Below are 23779 nucleotides of genomic sequence, written 5' to 3'. Positions count from 1 at the left end.
CTTCTTTTGAGCCTTGAATCCTTTTCCCCCCTTGGTGTTTGTAACAAAGATCATGTCAGCCCATTAGACCCGTGTTGAAATATGGATGAAGAGATGAGAGAGATGGGGGCTTATAGTTCTCCTCTCAACTTGATCTACTTTATCCCTGTCTCCTCTCTCTGATCTCTGTCAGTCGAAAGTGAGAGCTGTTCTTTGTACAGATCAGCCATACTATGATAAACAATTACTCGGGCAGCGGATGATATCATGGTATCAGTCATAAATTGAAAGATTCTGACATAAACCCTCCACCCTTCAGAACAAAGACCAAAAGACCTGGTCCCCAAGTCTGCCATGTTATTCAGGCTGATGTAAGTTGATGAATGAAATATAATTATCAAATTTTATAAAATGTTCCTAATGTTAAACTAATCACAAACTCCAAAGGGTCATTAAGATTCTTATATTTTTAATGTTACGTTATCTAATTGTACAATTTGTAAACAATGTGATTCTTTTGTTCATTCCTGTATTGTGTTCTTTTTAAATATGAGATTTAACACTTTAACATATTAGAATTAAAATGGTCTAAAGTCTTCTAAGGATAATCTCATTTAGTTTATGTAGTTTTTGTCTTTTTAGCCTGAAACAAAGTCAGATGTTGTTATGTCTTAATCTTTTTACAGAAAGCCAGACAGAGTTTCACTGATGATTGTATTTCCTCCACTTTTTAGTCTTTTGACCAAGGCATATGTAAGAGTCTTATAATCTACATTGAGTAAAGTAATTGTCTTAATTCATGAATAATTGTTTTATGTTTTTTAGGTTTTACTTTGAGGATAATTAATCATTGTCTCATTGTTTTTAATGGTATATTATTTTGGAAGTATTCTTTCAGGACCTCATAAAGTAATTTTCTTAGATCAGAACAGAAAAAACTGATAAAGTTTTATAATTAATTAATCTCGTCCTGGTGATTTACCCAAAGCCATCTGCTTTGCTGCTGCATCCAGCTCCTAAATTTTCAAACACGAATCAAAAATAATTTTTAATTTAGAATGAATATGTTTGATAAATGGTTTGACTGTCCTAAAATAGTTGTTAGAAGTGGTTTCAGAGAACGCTCAAGAGTATGTATTTTGATAATAGCCAAATACTTTATAATATATTTCTTTTAGAGTTGTTACGTTTCCGTTTCCAATATTTAGAGACGTAACTGGTCTATTTTTCCCCCATTTTAAATCCACCTGGTTTGATTGAATAAATGCACCATAAGCTCTGTTCTGATAAAATTAATCTAATTTAGACTGTAATTCAATAACTTTCTTTTAATCAGCATCTGTTGACAAAGAATTTTTACAGCAGATATTGATGTCCTGAATCAATTTTCTTTGCTTTTCTTTTTTTGCTTGCCATATCTAATAGAAAATTCTAAAAGATAATACATTTTTTAAAGATTCCCATTTATTTGCATGGGTGGTAATATCTCTAGTTGCTTTAACACCTGATAAAGTTATTCTAACCATACGACAATATTGTTTTTCTTGTGTTAAATTTCCAATAGATTTGTCTGTAATATTAAATCCAGAATTTAGAGTTATACAAACTACACAGTGATTTCTTGTTTGAGCTGCAGAGATAGTGTTCTGTGAGGTGAATTTTTAACATTTCATAGGTTACCAGCCAGAAATCAATTCCTGACATACAATAACTATTCAGTTTAAACCATGAAGACGTCTCAGCGTGGTGTTAAAATGTAGCCAGACATTAATCACAGAATTTTTCTTGCCGAACCTTGTAATTGTTATAATTAAACTCATGTTCGGAATATTTTAAAGGGAATCTACACACCATTCATCAGGAACACAAATATAATCTCCAAATAGGATGAAACTAGTTTGGTATTTTGTTTTAAGCTCTTTTATATCCATATGAATTACAAAGGATAAATGTAGTCCATCAATATTCAATACAGCAGCAATCCAAGGACCTTCTGAATCTTTTCAAACTTCTATAATATTTCTTGGGCATTTGTTGATACAGATGGCCCCAGCGGCAGATTTATTGGTTCCATGGCTTAATAAAATTGTGTTCCCCCTCTGTGTCCTCTTTACTGCAACGAGTTTCTTGTTGAAAAACACACAGTGCTTTTTGTCCCTTGCAAAACAAAAAAATAGCTTTTCTTTTGGTAATGTCCTTAAGTCCCCTTGTATTTAATGAAATAATAGAACATTTGTGACTGAAGGTATTCATATGAGCTAACCTTACGTGTGAAGAACAGGCTAACGGTAACTTGCCTTGATGAATGTATGGAAAGCTAGAGAAGAAATTAAATACAGGCTCTTATCAAACCTTTTGTGTGTCATCTTTGTAGTGGTCCGTTGTTGATTTGTATAAAGCTTGTTGTGCAAATATCTGCACATCCTCAATGAAGCCGAGCGGTTCTCTGAAGTATGACCTTTTCTTCTGGTCCCAAGTTCCCTTTGATCTTTGGCAACAGCTTCTCTCCTGTAACTTAATCCTATTTTGCCAAATATTCTGCAACCCTGATGTCGGCTTGTTTGCAAACATCACAGTCCTTGGAAAGCCCCCATATTTGATTTCTGCATTCTCTCTTCACAAACTGAATGATTACTTGCCTTGTGTGGTTTCGCTCTTTTAGTCTACCATGTCTTCAGCGTTCCACCGCAACACTTCTGGAGTGATCCTGGAGAGAAGTGAAATCACAGCTTCTCTGGTATCTTCATTTTATTTTTCTATCAGGCCTTTCACACAAAGATTCCATCTTCTTTTATATCTGTTGTGCTCAAAACATCTCTCTCATCCCAATAAATGGCCGTCATAGAATGGCTTCAGATTGTGCCCCCTACATACCAATAGGCTCGTTTTTTTTTTCACCTGTAGAGTTGATTAATCTTTTCACGTGTAATCTGAACATCATTTTAGTAATTCTTCATCTATTTAAAAAAAAAAGTTAATCAGCATGTTGAACCACCCCTCCCAAAGAATCTCATATCCTTTCAAATGAGTTGTTTTTAAACAGCACATTAAATCTATTCGACTGAAACATGTGGAATTCACTGGAATTAAAGCTTAAATTTTTTTAATAAAAATATTAAACTTAAGGTTTTAGATATGGCTGAAGCTGCTATTCTAAGCTGCATATTATCAGCCATAAGAGACCCAAAATAAGGAAGAGGAAGCGCTCTGAAGCCATCCTATGGGACTGATAATAACTAATAACAGCCATTTAATGGTTCATCACCTTGTGTGTGAGTCTTTCCATTTCTTTATTCAGTTTGCACACTTGGTGTCTGAGTTCAGACATTTTTTTCAGTTGATCCATAACCTCTTCAAGCAGAACAGCAATCCAGCTCGAGTTCTACTCCCTTTTTCTATTTAATTTCTCCATCCTTCTTTCTTGCATGTCTAATATGTCTGTTAACGCTTTTAAAATCTTCTTGTTGGTGGCAACATCTTCCTGCAGTACTTGCTAAGCTGTCCTGCGTAGTTGGTGGATGTCATGACGTTTTTAAGAGATCTGACCCACATGCAGAAAACCACTCAGATAAACCAGAGTAAAAGTTCAACAGGTTTATTGAGGAGTTCAAATGGGTTGGATTCAGGGGAACTCAGAGTGCTGGTGAACCGGAACTGGAAGCGAGAAGGGAAGTTCACAGAGGTTAGTTCAGGGTCCATGGGAACTTTGAATGGCGTCTTGCAAAAACAGAGATAAACGGGACTCACGATTGCGGAGAAAGGTTTCTTCCCAGAATCCAGTCGGTGTGGGTTTTTCCGGAAATAGAGTGGCTCGTTGGAGAGCGGACAGGTTTTGGTTTGGTTGGTTCCTGTGGAGCAATGGAGCGGACTACCACTTAGATTTCCAGGAGAAATTGAACGGGACGTGTGGAGATTAATCCCTTGCTCAGTGTGAAGCTCAAACAATCCTTCCAGGGGGAGAAGGCCAAATATCCAGTTTGCAGGATGACTTCCTGCCGAAAGGCAAAAGACAAAAATCATTTTAGACTCAGAGAAACAAAGACTCAGTTAGACTCAGCTAAACTCAGCTTGGCTAGAGTACCCAAAACTGGCAAACACTTTGGCGTTAAATTAGTGACAGTCCACCGATTAAGAAGTCCTCAGTAATGAGCCAACCAGCCGCAGGTGTGTGGGAGGACCAACGAGAACAGGGCGACACCTGGTGGTGGAGGGGGAAAACACAAAAACACAGACTGGATTTTTAACAGTGGCATTTCATATTGAGCTTCTCAGTTCTTTCTAGTTTGTATAGCAAGAAATGCTATAGCTGTGATCCAACTTTGCCATAAACAAGGAAAAAAAGTCAGGTTTTTCAAGAGAGATATCTTGAGTGATATTGTTAGTTTTTTTTGGTCAAGTTTACACTTAAATAGAGTCTTGAATTATTTTTTAGGGAACGAAAGAACTCTTGCCGGAAGCACTTCCACCAGCTAACTTGTTCAGCCTTGGATTTATACATGAATCAAGTCCTTTTAGAGTCAAGAATTTATAGAAAGACCACTAAAATGCATTCAAACATGGTGAAATTATATTTTGCTAAACTGCTCTGAGCATGTCCGATGATTACGTCAGATAAGCAATTTAACTGTGAGACTGTAAAATGCAGCAAATTCTCTCAAAAAACTTTAAATATTTTTTAAAAGATGTAGTTGGGAATTCTTTGGTCATTTACAGGTAGAAATATGTACTTTTAGACTCATAAATACATTATTTATGGTGACCTTGATGAATATCTGCCTGCCCGTGCACAAATGAGATAACGGTATGAAGTGTGCTTCTGGTACGGAATGGATAATGACAACTCCTACCCTTAGTTTGCATGCTAAAGTTATCAGCCCTGTTTTCATTGTGGGGGATAAGCATCTTTCATCTATACATTCCAAAAACACTTTGTGTAACAAGTCTTTAATGTCATTCCAAAAACTTATAAAATTCAGATTTTTAGGACAAAAGGACCTTTTTTCTTTCAGACACTGCTAAAAGTGCAGATGCTAATTTCGCCATCTTGATTCCACCACCACAGCCTCCATACTCCTAACATATTGACCTGGTTCTGCTCTAATATAGCTTTCAAATTTCCATAACTGTCTGCTGTAGCAGTTTTGTCTTCTAAAAAGACGTTTTTGCATCACATCTGTTATTGCATGTTCTGACCTATTTTAGTTTACTCTGTTATTCCTCTGTTAGCCCTGGTCCCAACTCTACCTGTTTCTCTTCAAATTGATACACCATGTAAAAATGCTTAAGTCAGTCTAGCTGGCCAGGCTATATCTCTACAACTTAACTTTGTGCTGCTCTTACTACAAAAATAACTTTAATTTATTTCTTAAACTTAAACATAAATGCTTTAAAATCCCTGTAAGTTTGTCAAAAACAATTAGAAATCATTTAAATGTTTTATTGCTGTTTATAAAAAAAAAAAAATGGCTAGAGTCCAACATTTATGATTTTTCAGTGCTTCAAATTATGTAATTTTTGCTCCTCTTTACTCTCATTAATTAAATAATTTATTGCCATGCCAATTGTGATATAACAGAATAATTGAAAAGATATTTTTTGGGGTTATTTTACCATTTAAATTTCTTAACTAAGAAAATATTACAGTCTTTTTCTTCAGTAAATGTAAGGGTAGCTCTATCCCTTGGCTTCCACTTGTACCTCTGAAAATCACAGTTTATAATGCATAGAAATCTTGGCCTCCTTGACCTCCTCTTTACTGCATCACCTTTACTATTAGACTTTCTGTGGATTAGTGATAAAATAGGGGTGGCAGGAGGTGAAATTGGATTGAGCCCAAGTCTTGTAACTATCCACCTTATCTTCTTATTTATTGAAGAATATTATTTTTGTTTGGGTAAAATAAATTTTTTGTGTGTAGTGTCTTAGAAGCTGGTTCACTGGAACAGACATGTCAAAGGGCACTTTCAACATATATCATATAAATGGGTATGTTTAATACCTTAGTAAGAAAAAGGTGCTATTTTGCATATGAAAAATATATTTTCCTTAAATGGCAACTTATTTTTAAGGTTAGTAATGAAAAATGCTTTTTTCTAAAATCTTCACTCCCTTGCATGATACAGTAGATGTACCAAAGACAGGGCAGTGGGATAATGGACTTCATTGGATTTTGGTAGTTTTATTTTATTTTATTTTATTTTTTTTTGTTTAAATTATGTAACGCATCATCTTCATATTTTTTTCAACCAACTTCTATTTTCCTGTTTGCGCTGCATGCATATAGTTTTTTCTTCGCTATGATTAATGCATTTTGGGTTTGTGTGACAACAAACACAGAAACTGGATACAAATCACTCCATCAAGGGCTTGATCTGCAGAATAAATCAAAAAAGAAATCATATTTTCTTCAATGCATTAATACAAAAAAAAGTTTAGAAAAAACTAGAAAAAAACATCTACTTTTGAGTCGCTTAGTTAGACTAAATTGGCCAGCTCAGAAAGAAAATATTGATCTCTAGGATAATGGACTACAAGCTAGCTTCTAGAAACACGCATAAAAAAATTAACCTTAGGAGCATCTAATGACTAAATTATCTTTAAAGGTTTTTTCTCCTGATTTTTTGTTGTTCTTTTAGAATTATAGAATAAATGAAATAGACGATAAAGAGGTAGAAGCAGTTTGGTTTTTTTTATGGGAGACTATACAGTAAGTCAAAATCAGACCTAATTAACAGAGATATATGCAAGATTCTGCTAATAAAATCAGTTGTCTCAGCGCCAAGATTACAGCTATTTTTATTCTCAGTTATATCGTCTCTCACATGCATGTTACCCAGCATAAGCAGACAATGTCCAGAGCTGCTCTTCTGACATTCACGTCATGTCATAGCAGCTGTAAGGAGGTGGGGAAGTGGTGGAGAGATCACAGAGCAGATGGTGCCACCACATGAGATCGGTTGAGCTGTTATGAAAAACTAAAGAGGTTCAAAATGCTCATGAGTCTTGAGACACACAGTTTGGGATTTTTAAAAGCCTTTCTTGAAAACTAATGATTTATAAATCACAAAAAAAACTTTCAATGTTTTTTTTCTTAACATTTCCGAATGAGTAACAGACAAAAAGACAGATGGCAGGAGGGAAGCTGAGGGTTGCCGAGGTTGGTCGCTTGTCAGATCAGAGTCTGAGTGGTCCCTGTGGATGTTGGCAGCACAGTCCTGTCATCACATTTCTTTATCTTCCTCTCCCTCCTCTTTTCTTACGTTTTCAACTGTCTGACCCTGCTGCAAGCAACAATTTCCAGTGATACCCCTTGAAATCCTTTACCATATATCAATTTCCATCTCCCCTTCTTCCTCTTTTAAAATTCTAAACTCATTTTTTTTTTTATCACAAACATATTTTTTACCCTTGTAGCTCTGGGTTTACATTGCTTTCCCTCTGTCCATCTTCCCTCATTTCCCTTCTATCTTCCCGAGTCATGTTCTTCCTCTATCTGGCTTCCTTTTCCTCCCTCACACACACAGACATACAGGCACAGACCGCATCAGCTTTTATTTCCCATGGTATCTGCAATACATTCTGCTTCACTAGGAGCAGCAATGTACTGGAGCACAGCACCTGCTGTGCTGAGCTGATATGAGCAGAGAGACAAATATACACATGCGCACCCACACACACACACACACATATAGATACTATGAGCTTTTATATACTGGATCGATAATGTAATCCTCAGACTTTTGGAAATGCAGATGCCACACAAAACTAGAAATTGAAACACAAGTACCAGAGGCATGGAAAAGGAACTAATCTCCTTGGAAATGACATAATTTTTTTGCTTCAAAGAATTAAAATATTTATTTTTTTGTATTCCAATAAAACACGGCTTTCTTGTTGTCACTCATAAGATAAAATGTATTTTAATACAGTTACATCACACAGCAGAGGTTCCCGATGTGGAGCTGTAACAATGAAACAATACTGAACATTGGGTTAATTGAAAAAAACCTTCAGATTTTGTGTCCCATCCAGGGCTTTGCTAAAATAGAAATGCCTCTACAGCTCTGTTGATACAGAGTATAATGTTTTATTTCATGCAGCACTGCAGTCTCACACTGTAGTAAATTGTAAGGAAAATTATTGGTTTAAAATCAGAACTTCTAAATGAACAGAATAGCAGAGGGAATTCTTTTCTTAGTTGGATCATCAAAATAAGTGGTCCTCCTAATTGTCAATCATTCTGGTGATATTTTTACGTGAGGCCGTCCTACGTGCTCGTCCCCATTTTCACATACGTGGTGAGTCTGACATAGTGGAAAATTTGCAAATCTTTGGAAAGTAAGCTTGTATGAGCGATGCAAACAGCTACTTTTAAACAGAGTGTGTAAGAGGAGATTTTGGCTCATGCACGCTCTCGCAGGCGTTTAATAGGTGTTCCTTCTTGGGGGTGGGTGTGGTTCTGTGCATGTGCATTATTTTTTTTAATGCAGAAAAGTGAAAATCATTGTGGTCACTGTGGGCCTGGCTGAGCAGGAGAGATATTTTTGGTCCCCTGCCTTGAGAATAGGATTGAGATGATAGCGGGAAGGAATCAGCTCTATCACTGTGTTGTAGGTTTTTTAGAGCTGCAACCTGAGTCCACCTCCTGTTTGAAGTTGGAAAACAAAGTCTGGGGGTTTGTTTTGAGTTTGTTTTGCTTAAGTTCACATTCTTTTTACACATTAAAACTTCACATTATTGTAGTCACACCCCTAAAATGTGAGTCTTACTTTAAAATATTAGGTTAGTGAAACAACTCTATGCAAGCAGCTTATGTTATAAAGAAGCAAAGCAGGCCCAAAATCTGAAGCACTTTTATTATCCTCTTCATGATGCGCTGGTCACCCACAGAAGGACCTTCAGTCAGAGACTCACTTTTTCACGCTGCACCACAGAGCGCCACAGGAAGTCATTCCTGCCTGAGGCCATCACATTGTATAATTCATCTCTATGACAGTCATTTAATTTCATTATTTATTTATTTATTTTGTTACTTTACTATGCGCAATAGCACGGACATGTGCAGTAATAGTAATTTAGGTACTGAGCAACATTGTAAATACAGTTGATTGTATATACTGAGATCCTTATTTTATCCTTATTTTATTCTTATGCTTATCTTATAATATTTTATTCTGATCGTTATCTTATTCGTATATATCTTATTTTACACACAGTTTAAATGGGAGGGTTGTAATCCACTGTTTACAGGGGAGGGGTGTCATTTTACTGTATGGGTTGTAATTTTACTTTTTTGAGTCTGTCTTACTATATTATATTTTATTTTGCTCTGTTCAACATACAATCTTATTTTTCTGACTTCTGTAAATGGGTGCACTGCAAGAAAAGCATTTACCACGAGGGATTACTAAAGTAATGCTGATTCTGAATAAATAATAGTGTCTTACTAAACCACTACTAGTTCTTACAGGTTTTCATTTGTTGCTTCTAAGGAAATCCTATCAAGTATGAATCAATTTTCTACCAGCGCTCTAAATGTTTGATAGTTGATTTATATAAAAGGCACAAGATAATACAATGAGTGAAATATTTATTCCAAAAAGACTTTTTGATGCATAACCCATTCAAGGGGCTTGTGGGTAATTTATGTATTGTGTCCTATCTGCCTCAGTTTTGTAGGTGAAGTACTTCTTTTAAGATGTGGTGAAGGTCTTCAACTGCAAGGTTGAATTGAAAGTTTGGCTTGTTTTGTTTTTACTCCCTGTCTGCGCAATTTTCCATGTTTAGGCATAAGTTTTTTTTTTTTTTGCAGCACTTTTGTAGCAGTTTTTCAAGTAGTAAACAGATTATAGGGTCAATTATTAAATTACTCTGTCTTGTCTTCTGTAATGAGGCCACTCTCCTGGATTTCTGCTTTTATAATTTTATTTGCTCTTGCCAAAAAACAATAAAGTGCTGGCACTGTCTTCCAACTATATTCTAATTTGCATTGTAATGATTGTAGTGAGACCAAAGGGTTTGTTGTATTTGCTTATTTAGTTAAAGGGATTTCATATTTGTTAATATTAACTACTTTTTGCAGCCTATTATTACAACCCCCAGTTTCATTTATTTCTCTCTTCAATTGTTCTACCTCTCCATTAACATCCTAATTCAACATTATACACTCATACACAAAAATAGGACAGCCACTTAACTATGCTTTAATCACAGGTATTAACACTGTGACAGAAGACATCACACTCACGTTCTATTTCAAAGGGTTACAGTAATGGGGTTTGCAAATTGTGTTTACTATTGATTATTACAAACAGAACATGATCAAAAATAATTATTTTACAACACTGTTTGTGCTTCTGGCATGATTTTAATGCATGGATCAAACATTTTAAACAATTAAAGGTGAGGAACATTCAGTTAACCTGAATAAAAGTAGTAAAAAAAAAAAAGTACAAGTTTTTGTGAAAAAAACATTTGAAATTATAGCACAATTACCACAGGTTAAGGTCAAGGAAAGCTTAATGGGGGCCAACATTTTCAATATATCTTTTCCCAAACCAAGTTGTTACAAATTGTACTTTTACTATTGTTCCTGCCTTTCAGTAACCTTTTGGGGAAATTATTGTACAGTTAAAAACATACCAGCTCATTTTACCAGTTTGGTGCAATCTGTTTTTGCGTTGATACCTTAACTTTGATGACATTTTGTTTTAGACAACAAACTCTAACAAACCTATTGAGCTTCACAACAGTTGCTTATGTTAAGAAATAAGTATTTATGCAACAAATGGGAAAGAAAATCTGGAAAGGAATCAGTATGTCCTTTGTTAAAGGGACAGAGTCACAATACACTTAAAAAGATCAAGAACCATTTGATCTTGATAAGATCAAGATAAGGTAATATAGTGATATTGTTTAGATGGTCCCTCTTGGACCTAAATAGAATTTCAGCAGCGGGTGCAATAATTAGATATAAATAGGTGTAAGTGCCATCTGCTTGCAGAAACGGCACTCTGAGAAATCCAGATGGTGGCAATTGAGGTACCTACTTAATAGAGCCCAACTGACTTGCATGCCTTGCAATGAAGCAACTCATCTGAGTGGTTGAAGAACAACTTGATAAACAGCAACTCTATGTTCTATTGAATCCACCCCAGAGCCTCCTAGCAGAACATCAACAAAAAAGTAAAGTCATGTTCTACTAAACCTAAGCAGGCAAAAAGCATCAAGTAAGAAATACTTCAAATGATGGCACTAGATCGGTTGACCCATACACACCAATTCAGTGGATGGACAGGCAAAGTTGTGCCAGTTCATAACTAAAAGAAAACAAGCTCAAGGTTAACACAGATGAAAATAAACAAGCTTATATTCATTTGGTAAATTAAACCACAATCCTACACAACAAAACCTCATGTTTCACTCTTAAATGCTTGATCATAATATATAGAAAGAAATGGAAAATACTCGATGCAATGTGAATGTTGCTCCCACGCACGTTCATTACTTCAAAACTGATCCGTTCAGTTCACCGTGAACTAAAAACATGAAATTATTCAGTGTACGCCTTTCATTGAACACGTTCACGCACAACACTCCTGACAGCATTATCTGTGGCTGAGTAGTCTGCCATCTGCACCTAGCTAACTGAAGAACATAGGGTGACCTGAAGTTCTACCAAGGCCAGAAATCAACCATGTAGCCGACTTGGGCCATTGCAAACAGAACAAACAGCTAGCACTACACTCGAAAAACGATCTACAAATAAAGTAAAAATATCTTAAATTAAATGTATTTACCCTTATTTTGAGTAGGTAAATGAGATAGTTTGCCAATAGAATGAGTATTTTTACTCTTAAAATGAGATAACTGGATAACATGCGCTTGAAACGAGACAATCCAATTGTGTTGTCTTATTTTAAGTGTAAATTGTATTGTTCCATTGCCAAAATGTCTCTTCTACCCCCTTAATCCAAGAACAAATTCACTTAATTTAAGAAAAAATGACTTATCTAGATTTATATTTTTTCCAGTGTATATTTGGATGGCAAATTGCATTTGCATCACTGGGTGAGTATCATCCCTTAAGCAAACCACAATCCTTACCAGACAATATTTTGCTTTTCTTTAAATTAGGTCTTCAGAAATGTGCGCTGCATTCATGAGCATTTTTTTTTAATCCTTTCTGTCCACTCCCATCATTTTATTGCATTTAACCAGAGCTAACTAGGATTCTGCATTTAACCACAACTTACATAGTTGTTTTTTGTCTGGCAGTAGCAGCAGGTATGGGATAAAACTTTTAATTGTTTGAGCTTTTTAATTCCCCCTGTTTAGCAGACTCAGTACAGGTTTTTATTGACCGAAGTTCACGCTTTGCCGTGACATAGACACAAAAAGGGACTACTGTTTACACAGAATTGATTTATTAAATTACAATTACAAACTGAGCAAAAACAAAAAGTTAAACACAAAAAATAACAAATTTCCTAGTAGGACACATACCTTTTTTTTAGAAAACTTTGTATACAACCATAGTGAGATCTTATTTTTTAAATTTGAAGAGTCATTTAAAAGGACTATGCCCCTTTAGAGACTGCCTACTACATGTTATCCAGTAAAGACACATTTTATTATCAGTAAAGGCATGAAAAACCGAATCCTTCACATTTGTAATGGTGTTATGAAAGTGGGTTATGTGTGTGTCTCCTCTTCGGAAAACTTGTGAAAAAAATAGGAATGTAAACGTTGCATTTGCTGAGACAAGCATTGCAGCATTTACAGGACCTTTGCTTCAAGCTTTTAGGATGGAGCTAGTTTAGCAGGGGAGCTTTTATCCCACTGTAATGCAGAGGGAAGGGCTTTGTTGAAAACAGTATGAGCATTGCCTCCTGTCATTATTAAAGGTTAACTCAAAGCACTTGCACAGCTGGATGCATAGATACAGTAACCCCGAGCATGCAATTTTCTTTTGGTTTGCAAGTTTCTTGCTATTAGCATATGAGGGCTTGCACTTGGTGGAAAGGTTAAATCTTGTGATTACAAACGGTGTAAAGAAAAACTTGGAGTGAATGGAAAACTAAAGGCATAAAGTTGGAAGACTCTAAAGAAAGATGAACAGACCTCAATCGTTAGCCCAGACGACAGAGAGGAGAGGCTCCACCACCCAGGAACAAACATTGATCAACTTTTTAAGAAGATATTAGGGAATTAATGGAGAGATAAAAGGAAAGACGTGAGCTGAATTTGCCAGGTGTTGAGCTCCTTGGCAACTTGCCTCACACATTACTTAGGGGACTGACAAGGAGAGAAGCAAGGGCAAAACACTGGTTATGAAGTATTTGATGTCAACAGAGGGGAAGAAACAGTCTGCATCAGTTTGAACACTGGTCAGTAAAGACATTGCCAAACCTCAGTGATGAATTCTTTCTTCACCAGGTGTGACCCTCTACACTGTGCCACACAAAGTTTGGGTAAGCTGTCAAGCACTGCCCCTGTAGCTCTTTAGGATGACAAAAATAATGCACCCGACTTGATGGAACAGCGGCTGCCTCAAAAAAGGTTGGTGGATGAGAACATGTATGACTGAATCTCTGTTGTTTTTCAAGTAAAAAAAAAAAGCCACAAGTCCTCGTATTTGCTAGAACAACATGCGGGCGTGTGTGAATATGTGTAACAGCGTGTGACCCATCATGCTGAGTTCTCATTAGGAGAAAAGGCAGGGACAGGCTTCAGCACCACAGTGAGAAGCTACATGTCATTTTGATTCAATTTGAATGCGACTGATCCCGAGGGGATTCACAGGAATACGTGTACGCATGTGCAAACTTTAAAACTCTACATGGCTACAGACGCAGACATGAGAGCACAAAAGCCTGACTTTTGAGTTATGCAAAGTGGCATTAAGCCAAAGTTTTTTTGTTTTCATTTAACTTATCAACATGCCCACAGTATGATGTCCTTAATTTAGTTCACTAGCAGGAAATGCATGCTGTTTGTTTTAAAAATGTTTTAGAATTTCACATAAAACTAATCTCATACTAGTTTACATCTACTAGTGCATTTGGAAGAAAAAGGGTTTATTATTAATTTAATTTTCAGTTAACTCTAAAAGACATGTCTGCATTTACGCAGGTTAGAACAAGCCTGGCTTATGATCCCATGCCTTATTTAGTGAAAGTCACTGAAATTAGAAAACACAGTGTGCAATCTTTCTTAAATATGTCAAAGTGTCAAATGGTCTATTGAAATGCTTCGACTTGGGAAGCCTACATTGACTTTTAAAGATGCTAACAGGTGTAAAATCATGAAACCCTAATAAATCAGCTAAGAAATTGCAAATAGCAAAATTGAATATAAAAGCGGGTATTTCTCAAAAAAAAAAATTAATCTGGTCAGAGGGGGAAACAATACATTGCTCAGTTATAATTTTCTTAGCAAAAAAAAGAAGAAGCTACGCTATAGTCTTCATTTTTAGCACAAAAAAATGTTGACACTATTTTACATTAATGAATCTCACGTGTGAAAAGCTGTTTTCAGACATCATCTGCTGACAAGCTTTGATGACCATCCTTCTGAATCATGATTGAGAGAAAGAGAGGGGGAATGTGAGCATATTTTACACTTGGTTGGATGCTAAACTGATGACACTGATCTAAAGCAACCACATCAAATGTGTGATTCTATGAATCATGAGCGCTGGTGGGTGGGATGCATGGGAAACACCATTCTACTTCATGTGTACCATCCTTGCCTTTTTGCTGGAAATGCATGACAACACAAGTGCTGACTTGCCGGAAAACCCTCTCAGCAATTGTGATCAAACATTTGTATACATTAATGTAATTGTGTTAGAGTGGTAATACTTTTTTACAAGGTCAGATTGGCTTTGATTACATTTTCTCTTGAAATACGAAATTCTTTAAAAGCTGAATTTTGTATTTACTCAGGTTATGTTTGTCAGATAATAAAATTAGTTTGATCATCTGAAACATTGGAGACTAATAAAGCATTGGGAGTGGTGCCCTAGTGGTTAGGACATAGAGCTTGGAATCCTGAGGTTTTCAGTCCAAGCCCCACTCCCACAGACTGACACTCTGGGTCTCTGAGCAAGACCTTAAACCCCTGGTAGCCCCACAATGGCAGCCCACTGCGCCCCAAAGTGGGCTGCAGTGGGCTGCCATTGTCAATGTGCCATTGTCATGTGAGATCATTAAAGTTCAATTATTATTAAAGCAAAAAAAAATGGAAACATATCGGGGGTTGCACTTTTTTTTTTTTGCACACAGCACTAAACACAAAGATTGTAGAGTAACCAACAGTATTTTTTTCTTCCATAAACATTAAGCAAACTACACAATAGTGATAGAAAAGCAAGTATAAAAGCAGACTTAGGTGAATGCAAATATGCTTCAGAAAAATCTAACAAAACAGGTTTCTGAACCTCTATAAAAGAGGCCATCAGCCTTTTTAAGGCTGACAGCTTCTTGTACTGAGTCATAGGAAGGGCTGCTAATACTGGAGGAGCCATCATGCACCCAAACTTCATACATAATAAACATATCTTTCCTCTAATTTCTAAATTTCTTTTAGATATTTTTATTTGAAATCTATATAAATGCAGGTGTGATTTAAAAAGATGAGCAACAGAGTAAAATAAACTTTAAAACTTATCCCTCTGGTGAGTTTTGCTGTTTTCAGAAGATGCTGAGGGCACCAGTGGGGTTCTAGAGGGCCCCTTAGCGCCTGCGGGCACTGCTTGGTGACCCCTGCTCTATGACATAAAACCATTACAGTTTTAAGAGATGTCTGGGTTAACTATTACATAGCGACAACAGGGAGATTTGGTTAGAATGTATTTTTCTTTTTAACTTTACAATCTATGTAATTAGCAATCTACTTAATGATTTAAAACCATTTTAACCATTAAAAATATAGTGGAGGATGTTCTTTTTCCAATGATTCTGGTGATATGTTTACGTGTGGCCATCGTACATCCCGATTTTTCACATACTCGTGGTGAGTCGGACATAGTGGAAAAATTGCAAATCTTTTGGAAAGTAATTTTGCATAAGCGATGCAAACAGCAACTTTTAAACAGAGTGTGCATGAGGAGAAATGGGCTCATGCACTCTCCCGCACGCATTAAATAGGTGTTTCCTCTCAGGAGTGGGTACAGGGTTGTGCTTGTGCATTTTTGTTGAGAGGGCGGGTCTTAAAAAAAATTATATGAAAATTCTCCACTATACCTTTAAGTAGGTTTTCAAAGAGATTTGATTTTAAAGGTTTTATGTCTAGAGGTCATCTAATTTCTTTGTTCTAAATTTGGTAGTGAGAGATCACGAAGTTAGTAGGAAACAAAATATTTAAAATAGAATAGAAAATCCCTTTAATGTCCGCAACATTTTGGAGTTACAGCAGCAAAAGACTATGGCAAAAGTGGTCACACAAATATGGACATTAAAAAGTGTATAAAATAACAGATTAAGTGACAGAGTTAAAGAAAAATAGACAAATAAAATACTGTACTGTACAGTGTTTTTACAATATAAATGCTGTGCATTTGGAGAATAAATGATCACTATACAACTGTGGAGATTTTTACAGTAATGGATATGTGAAAATAGCAGCATCACAAGAGATGTGCAAAAAGACAGCAGCATGCTATTTAAGAGACCAAGACAGAAACTGCAAAAAACAGCATGAACATAACTTCTTGAGGTTTTTGGGAACAGTGGTAGTTATAAAGCCTTAGAGCGGCTGAGAGGAAGGATCTGTGATAACGCTCCCTGGTGCATTTAGGGAGCAGCAGTCTATCACTGAAGGAGCTTTCCAGTTCAGGGACAGCTTCATGCATGGGTTGGGAGACATTATCTAACAGACATGTTATTTTAGTTATATTCTCAGAATAACACAAAACATAGGAAATTGACTCAGGTTATAAATTGTTTATTTGGACAAAAGCTCAATATTTTTACCTTTTCAAATTCAAACTATCATTCCTTTTTTGTGAAATGTTTCTTGTGTTCTCCAAGAAATAAAAGGAAATTCTATTGATTGCATCAATGAGATAAACAAAACAAATCAAAGCTAGCAAGGCTTTTGAAATGTTTTTTCAAAAAAGCGAGATGGTGAGTTTGATAAGGTCAGAAAGCTTCATACAAAAAAAAGGTTTAAGGAGAAGGGCAAGCGTCTGACAATATATGTGCTGACGGAGAGAGACAGGCAAAGAAATAGGTAGAGACGTGGAGAAGAGAAGAAAGGAATAGATGAGAAGGGAACTAAGACGGATAGGATGCCCTGTCCGAGTCCTAAGAAGATTAGGTGGCATGAAGGGAGGTGAGAAGATGTCATGCTAAAGACAGAAAATAACAGATAACATCCTCTGTTTCAGATAGATAGGTTCTTTGTGGGTTGTAATATGATTGCAGTAGCTTTACACAGGGCAAACAAATTTATAACTGAACCCTAAAGATGTTTCTTTGCAAACCATTGATGTCAGACTTGGCGAGTACCAAGCCAGCACAATAAGCTCGGGACATGACAGTGCATCAGCTGCATTTCTGAGGAATCAGCTGGGTGTGAGTCAGCTGCCTACTGTTTCATTCCCTGGGGTTGGAAAGGTCTGGGGTCATTATGACAAAGAAAGTGAACTCAAACCAGTGCTGAGTCACTACGCATGTCAGGGTAGATAATGTAGAAATTAATAAGGTGGAACTGGAGAGCGCACTTAGGTGTGAAAGGAGCATGGAAAAGATGAGAGGAAAAGGGTGCATTTTACCCAATCTGCTTGAAAATAACCTGTATTCTGGATGATTGCTGAGACCATTCCAGGCCTAAGTCAACTTTTACTGTATTTAAGTGCTACCATTCAGTTCACCCATTTTGTACCAATGTGTTTCCATTTCATCCCTTTGGAGATAATATATAAAAAAATTAGGAAATTTGTTTTATTTAACCATAATATTCCAAGATCGTGCTCTGGTAGCGCAATGGTTACCACTCATGACCCATGTAAGGAGGCCTTAGTCCCCGATGTGGGCGACCCAGGTTCAAATCCGATTTGTGGTCCTTTGCCACATGTCTCTCCCCCTCTCTCATATCCCCTTCCTGTCAGCCTACTGTCAAAAAAAAAAACAAAAAACATGGCCCTATTGCTGTAAAAGTGCTAGTGCTAAGTGCTGTTCTCTTGCTAAGTACTTGGTTAAATACTAAAGATGGAAAATTCTAAATAGTGTTTCAAAATGTAGAAAAATATATATATATATATTACAGTCTAGTGTATCTAGTGTCTATTCTAGTGTAAATGTAACCATGGCAAGTACAGATTGTTACACGGTGATTATTAAATATTCCATAGTAAGGGGATGGAATCAGGTCAGAAAATACAAATTTGCTGCAATTTCTTGTGATTATTCTTTTTTTTTTTTTTTCTATGTACCATAAAGTAATTCTCTATTAAAGACCCAGAATTTCTTTTAACTAAGTTTAATAAATCCGGCAATTTGTCTGCTTCCTGTTTTCACTGTTCTAGGAGTGGCATCTCCTCTTGATGTTTATTTATGTGTTACATAACTGGGACTACTTAAAATACAAAAAGCTGTGAATTCTAAAACCATCTTTTGCTACAACTGAAAGGCTTTATTGTTCATTCTTTTTTCGGAAATAACCCACACATAATAAGACTCAATGAAGATAATCCGTTGAAATTAACTTTTATTTCTTACTAGAGATCCACTATTTGATTTTTCTTATTATAGACCCATAGCATTGTCTGGCTCTATGTTTAGGGTTTTTGCCTATGCAGCCTCACTAGCTTTACTTTGAGGTATTTTCTTGACTTTAGCTCAATCTATCCTATCAACTCTGGTTAGTATCCCTATCCATGTTAATACATGCCTATAGCTGATGTGTGGATTTCTGCATCTCGTCAGTGCTACCATGGACCTTCCTTCTCTATCTAATGTTCTCTTTACAAGGACTGCAGGTTAGCTAGACACCTCTTTTCCATTTTTGGATAATATCCTGAACTTTTCCTGTTGCATAATTGACATGTCTGATGTAGTTTTTGTAGGCTGCTTGTTAACTAATGTTTTCTATGAAACTTATGATACCCTAATAAAACAGCTGCCTTTTTGTTTGTTAGCTTTTTTTTCTTTTCCAGGATCAGCACAAATTAATGAGAGACTAATTAGGTTTAACCACATTAAGTAATGTCCCAGTTTTCTAAGGTATAAATCTCATTAGATCTGGAACAAAACTAAAACAGCATTCAGGAAAATAACTTAGATGATGAAAGAGAGCTGAGGGAAAGCATTAATTATATTCTCTACCTGAAGTTCTTAAAATAAGTTATCTGCTCATTGATTGTTACTTTAAGCTTAAGTTTCATACTGGAAAAGAATTAATGTGAAATAAATTGAAAATTATATTTTTAAGTTGACCAATGTTGAACTTCAAGAAGAATAATTACATTTGTGAGGCACTGGATATCACATATTATAAGTGTGTTTTTTGTATCAGCACATTATTGTGGTCTTAAAATTATAAAGCCTTAGGGCAGCCTCTTCAGTAGTGGTGAATCGATGCTTTTGGCATCTATTTAAAAATGCATATTTTCAGTGACTGATGTTTTGTTGCTAGTTGCAGTATACTGTATTCTAAGCAGTTTGATTTTTTTCTTTTGCCATGGGTACAAAACTGAGTATTTTTTTCTTGGAAAGAATAGGAAAACTCATGATGAAAGTAGAGAATTGAAAAGGGTGAGATGCTGTGAGATGGGAAAATTGAAGTCCGAAAAAAATAAAAATCTAACCTGAAGGGAGTTAAGGACACTTATTTAAAAAGGAGGTATTGGTTGTAAAATGAGAAAACATGCGTGAGGAGGCAGATAGACGATTTATTAAACATATTATCCAGAGAAGTGACAAAAAGAGAGCTGAATCGGCACAGAGAGTAAGGGAGGACTGAGGGACCAAGATACAGACATATAAATGTACACCTATATGGTTTTAAATCAAATCCCTGTAAAAAAAAAATGTCTTTTGCAAAACAGCGAGAGCATAAAGAGTAGAAATATACTCATTATGTATTTCCTTATATGTTTTTCAATACCTGAAAGAAATGAAAATGTCTGTGTTTTTAATCTTAAGGGTTTTTTTTTTTTATCTTTTCTCCCAAATACTATGAAGTAAAAAGATAAGTTGGCTTTACACAGGCAGGATCATAGAGATGTTACACTGTAAAAATGTAAGCTTAGCTGAGTAACATGTTTTGCTACAGTGTGATGTTATTTTTATGTATTAAACGAAACAAAATAAATTATATTTCTGGTCAATTATAATCAAACTGGTTTCCATCAAATAAAATATGTACTTTTTGGGGCAAACACATATTTCTTGACATCATCCAAGTATAATATTTTGTCAAATCAGACATTACAGATGGTCACCAGTGTGGGATCTGTAACACTGTAAAAAATACTATCCTCAGTGTCTATGGCTTTTGGTGACGATTGCTGGAGGCTTTGAATTATAAAGACTTTAACCTTTGTGACTTTTAAACTGGATTATGTCGATAAAGTCTCATACACATCTGTCCTTTGCTTATGTATGCAAAATAAATGTATGCATCATGTGGGGACATCTCATTTTATTAAGTTAACCTTATTATTTTCTGTCGACTCTTCCAGAAATCTTTTGCTGAATTTGCATGTTGCTCATCTGCAGCTACTGTTGAACAGGGCACTGAAGCAACCTTTTAGGGAGTAGAGCATGCAGATTCACACAATATTAAGAATAAGATGATAATAAGCAATAACTGACTTTGTACATCCATTAACAACTGAAACACTGCTCTTTTTAAGTATTGACAAATTTTCATACTGTTTTTCATATTTAGCATCTTATTTCTAGTATATTCTATTCTATTTATATTCATTGACATTGTGCTTTATATATAATTTAAATAAAGCACAATGTTAAGTAATATTTGGTAGTTGCAAATTTTCAAGCAGTTTATCTTCCTAAGGTTTTAAAAAATAATCCGGAAAAAAAGATAAGCCACTACTTTGTATTCCAACTCTTTAAAAGAATTTTAATGGTGTGTAACTCAATGGCCATTTCTCAATATGTGTACTTGTGCATGAAACGTCATCAGCCTCAGCCCTAGCACTGTTCTAATTCATAAGAACATATGATCGAGAAGCGGACAAAGTCCCCAGATGTTGTTCTCGCCCCTCTGTCTTTACCCAGCATGCGCCAAAGCAGAAATGTGCGTTATCCAGACTGACAGCTGACCCAGCATGCACTGCGGCAGAAGCAGGTTCCAGTGGAGCACCCACAGAGCTTATAGTATTAAGTTAAAAGTTCTCTGTTGCCATTATTCTATAAAAGTACATTTTAACATCTGTTGAGGCAAGAAAATTATCCTTTTAAGCCTCCCTATATGGCCCATTTACTGATTTAGTGCGTAATTTGAAGTCTGATTTTCAGAGGACCATGGCAACCAGCTGACCTATGAGGCTAACCACAGCCGGGACTAACATTAGCCCATCCACAGCAGCCCTCTCTGAGCAGAGCCTTGTTTGAACCACTGGCTCTGATGGCATTTTTTATTTTTATTTTTTTGTCCTTTTATTTTGCAAAACGTTCTGTTGATTTGTGTTTATACGACTGTGTTAATCATTATTTTCCCACTTAATGAAGAAAAGTAATACTTTATTATTATATAAAGTTGCACAGATCTATTCACAAATTTTCTAACTTGTGTCTCCTTCCCTTTCTATTCCACCCTTTAGGGCCAACTGTTGCATGTACACATTTGTGTTGCTTGCAGAAGTGTGTTTTGCTCTTTCCCTCCTGCCACGCTCCTTAACTCCAGCTCTGTCAGCACATGGTTCGAGAGGATTAGCATCATGGTGATCTTGCTCAACTGTGTGACGCTTGGCATGTACCAGCCCTGCGAGAACATTGACTGTACCTCGGACCGCTGTCAGATACTCCAGGTGAGGCAAACCTTTGTACGTCAGTATAATCACAGTGAGGGAGACGTAGAACAAAACATCCAATTATAGAAAACACACTCCTCTTCTTGTCAACATTCTTCAAGCTGTGATAAAAAACACACTTCAGATAGGTTTTACTTCCCTCCTGGAATGTTTATATTTTCTCCCTCCTCTAAGGAGGGAATTGGGGCTTTGTTTGTGTTAATAAAGTCTTGCAGAGTAGCATTATGATTTTGTTGCCTGTTGAGAGCAGGAACAGCGTTTGAGACCATGCCACAGGTGCCTTTAACGAGCATCCATTTGGGAAATAAATGTACTTGCAGACTTACTCTTTATTCTTCTGCAATTTATTCTTCTAATTATAAAATTAAATATGGATGTTCAGTTTTCATTTTCCGGTGTTTTTTTTATTGACATCAGGACATTCACCCATAATTCAAATATCAACAAAGATGATATATTTTTTTTAAATCATTCAAAATCGATGGTTTCTCAATCAGCATGTGGAAATCTGCAATAACACAAATTGTGTATGTGCATATGCTGTTACGGTTCTTTCATAAATTGGCCTTAGGCCAGCTCCCCCTTTTACCAGTCCCCAACTATTGAGAAAATTGACGTGAGAAAATTTTGGAGTGGGCCTGTTATTCTCCAGCGCAGTCAGGAATGTAACCCAAATGCACACGATTAAAGGCGGTGAATAATCTATAGATTAGTTATTCTGCTTTATATTGTGAATAAATTGTCTTACAACTGTGTTTAGTACATACCCCCTGAAGTGTGGTGTTGATAGCTTGGGGTTTGTGCTGTACACTCCCCCATTTACTTTATTTTTTATTTGAAATTAGCCGTGAACAAAGCATCCCTTGATTTTTTTATTATTTGGTTGCATCCTTGCTTAGTTTTGTCTGAACTGAGGCAACAGAGTTCCCCAACCTCAATGTTCTGTTTCAACACCTTACTCTTCCCTGGTTTCATAGGTACTAGATATCGTCAGGTTAAAGAGATTGTTAATGTTTTTGGAAATGAAGTTTTCTGAAACGTTAACCATCTGTAGTTCAGGTGTAACAGTGTCCCTGCTGTTACAGAGCCTCCTGCTCTGAGAAACAGGTGGTAACGTACCAGAGAAAAAGTAATTCTGGTACAGTATAATCAAGGGTAGATGCTAAAAGAAAAACATGCGTGTGGTTTGTTAGACTATTTCAACACTTTATGTCAGACCTCTACATAAATAAGGGAAATGTTTTGGTCCTGTTGGTGTGGAACACAGTTGTTGTGAACAGAATTATGTGAAAAAGCTCAACTACTGCTGGAGGAGGGATCCAATACAGACAAAGAAAGAAAGTCAGAAGGCATTCTTGAAATCAGAAAGAAGCAGCAGGAAATCAACGTACGCTGTCTCACCTTCCTTTGGTTGTCCGTAGTGGATCCCTTCGCTGGACAGACAAATTTCAAGAGGACAGAGAAACCTGCTTAAAGATAGTTTAAAAGTCAGAGAAACAGCACTACAGCTACATAGGAGAGGAAGATGGTGGAGGAGAAGGTTGTTGCTCAAGTTAATGCGTAGGTTTATATGAATTGGTCTATTGCAGGCCGATTTTAAATTTATTAAAAGCACTCTCCTCCCTGTTGCTCCATTTGTAAATCACTAAAATAAGATTCTTCCCGATCATAATCACACTCTTAGACTGAACAGGAATAACATATTTTCTAAATTTTGATAGCAGAAACTGAATTTAAGAAAGCAAAAAAACAAAACCATACTAGTAGGAATTAAGTTTTATATATATCTAAAAA

At 36.1% G+C, this 23779-nt stretch overlaps 1 protein-coding gene across 1 annotated transcript in view; it reads left to right on the top strand.

Moving 5' to 3' along the window:
- The window catches only part of LOC107099567 (voltage-dependent T-type calcium channel subunit alpha-1I-like), a gene marked incomplete at its 3' end in the record, with an annotated part of 116773 nt that extends 94791 nt beyond the window's left edge, over positions 1 to 21982 (top strand). Inside the window, exon 3 of the mRNA XM_015397746.1 lies at positions 21871 to 21982. Within this exon, the coding sequence (XP_015253232.1) occupies positions 21871 to 21982 (112 nt within the window). The remainder of the gene's footprint in view (positions 1 to 21870) is intronic.
- Positions 21983 to 23779: the final 1797 nt, after the last annotated feature.

Source organism: Cyprinodon variegatus, unplaced genomic scaffold (assembly GCF_000732505.1).
Source record: "Cyprinodon variegatus isolate N-32 unplaced genomic scaffold, C_variegatus-1.0 Scaffold884, whole genome shotgun sequence".
In the NCBI taxonomy this organism is placed as follows: Eukaryota; Metazoa; Chordata; class Actinopteri; order Cyprinodontiformes; family Cyprinodontidae; genus Cyprinodon; species Cyprinodon variegatus.
This window is presented reverse-complemented; position numbering and strand designations above follow the sequence as displayed.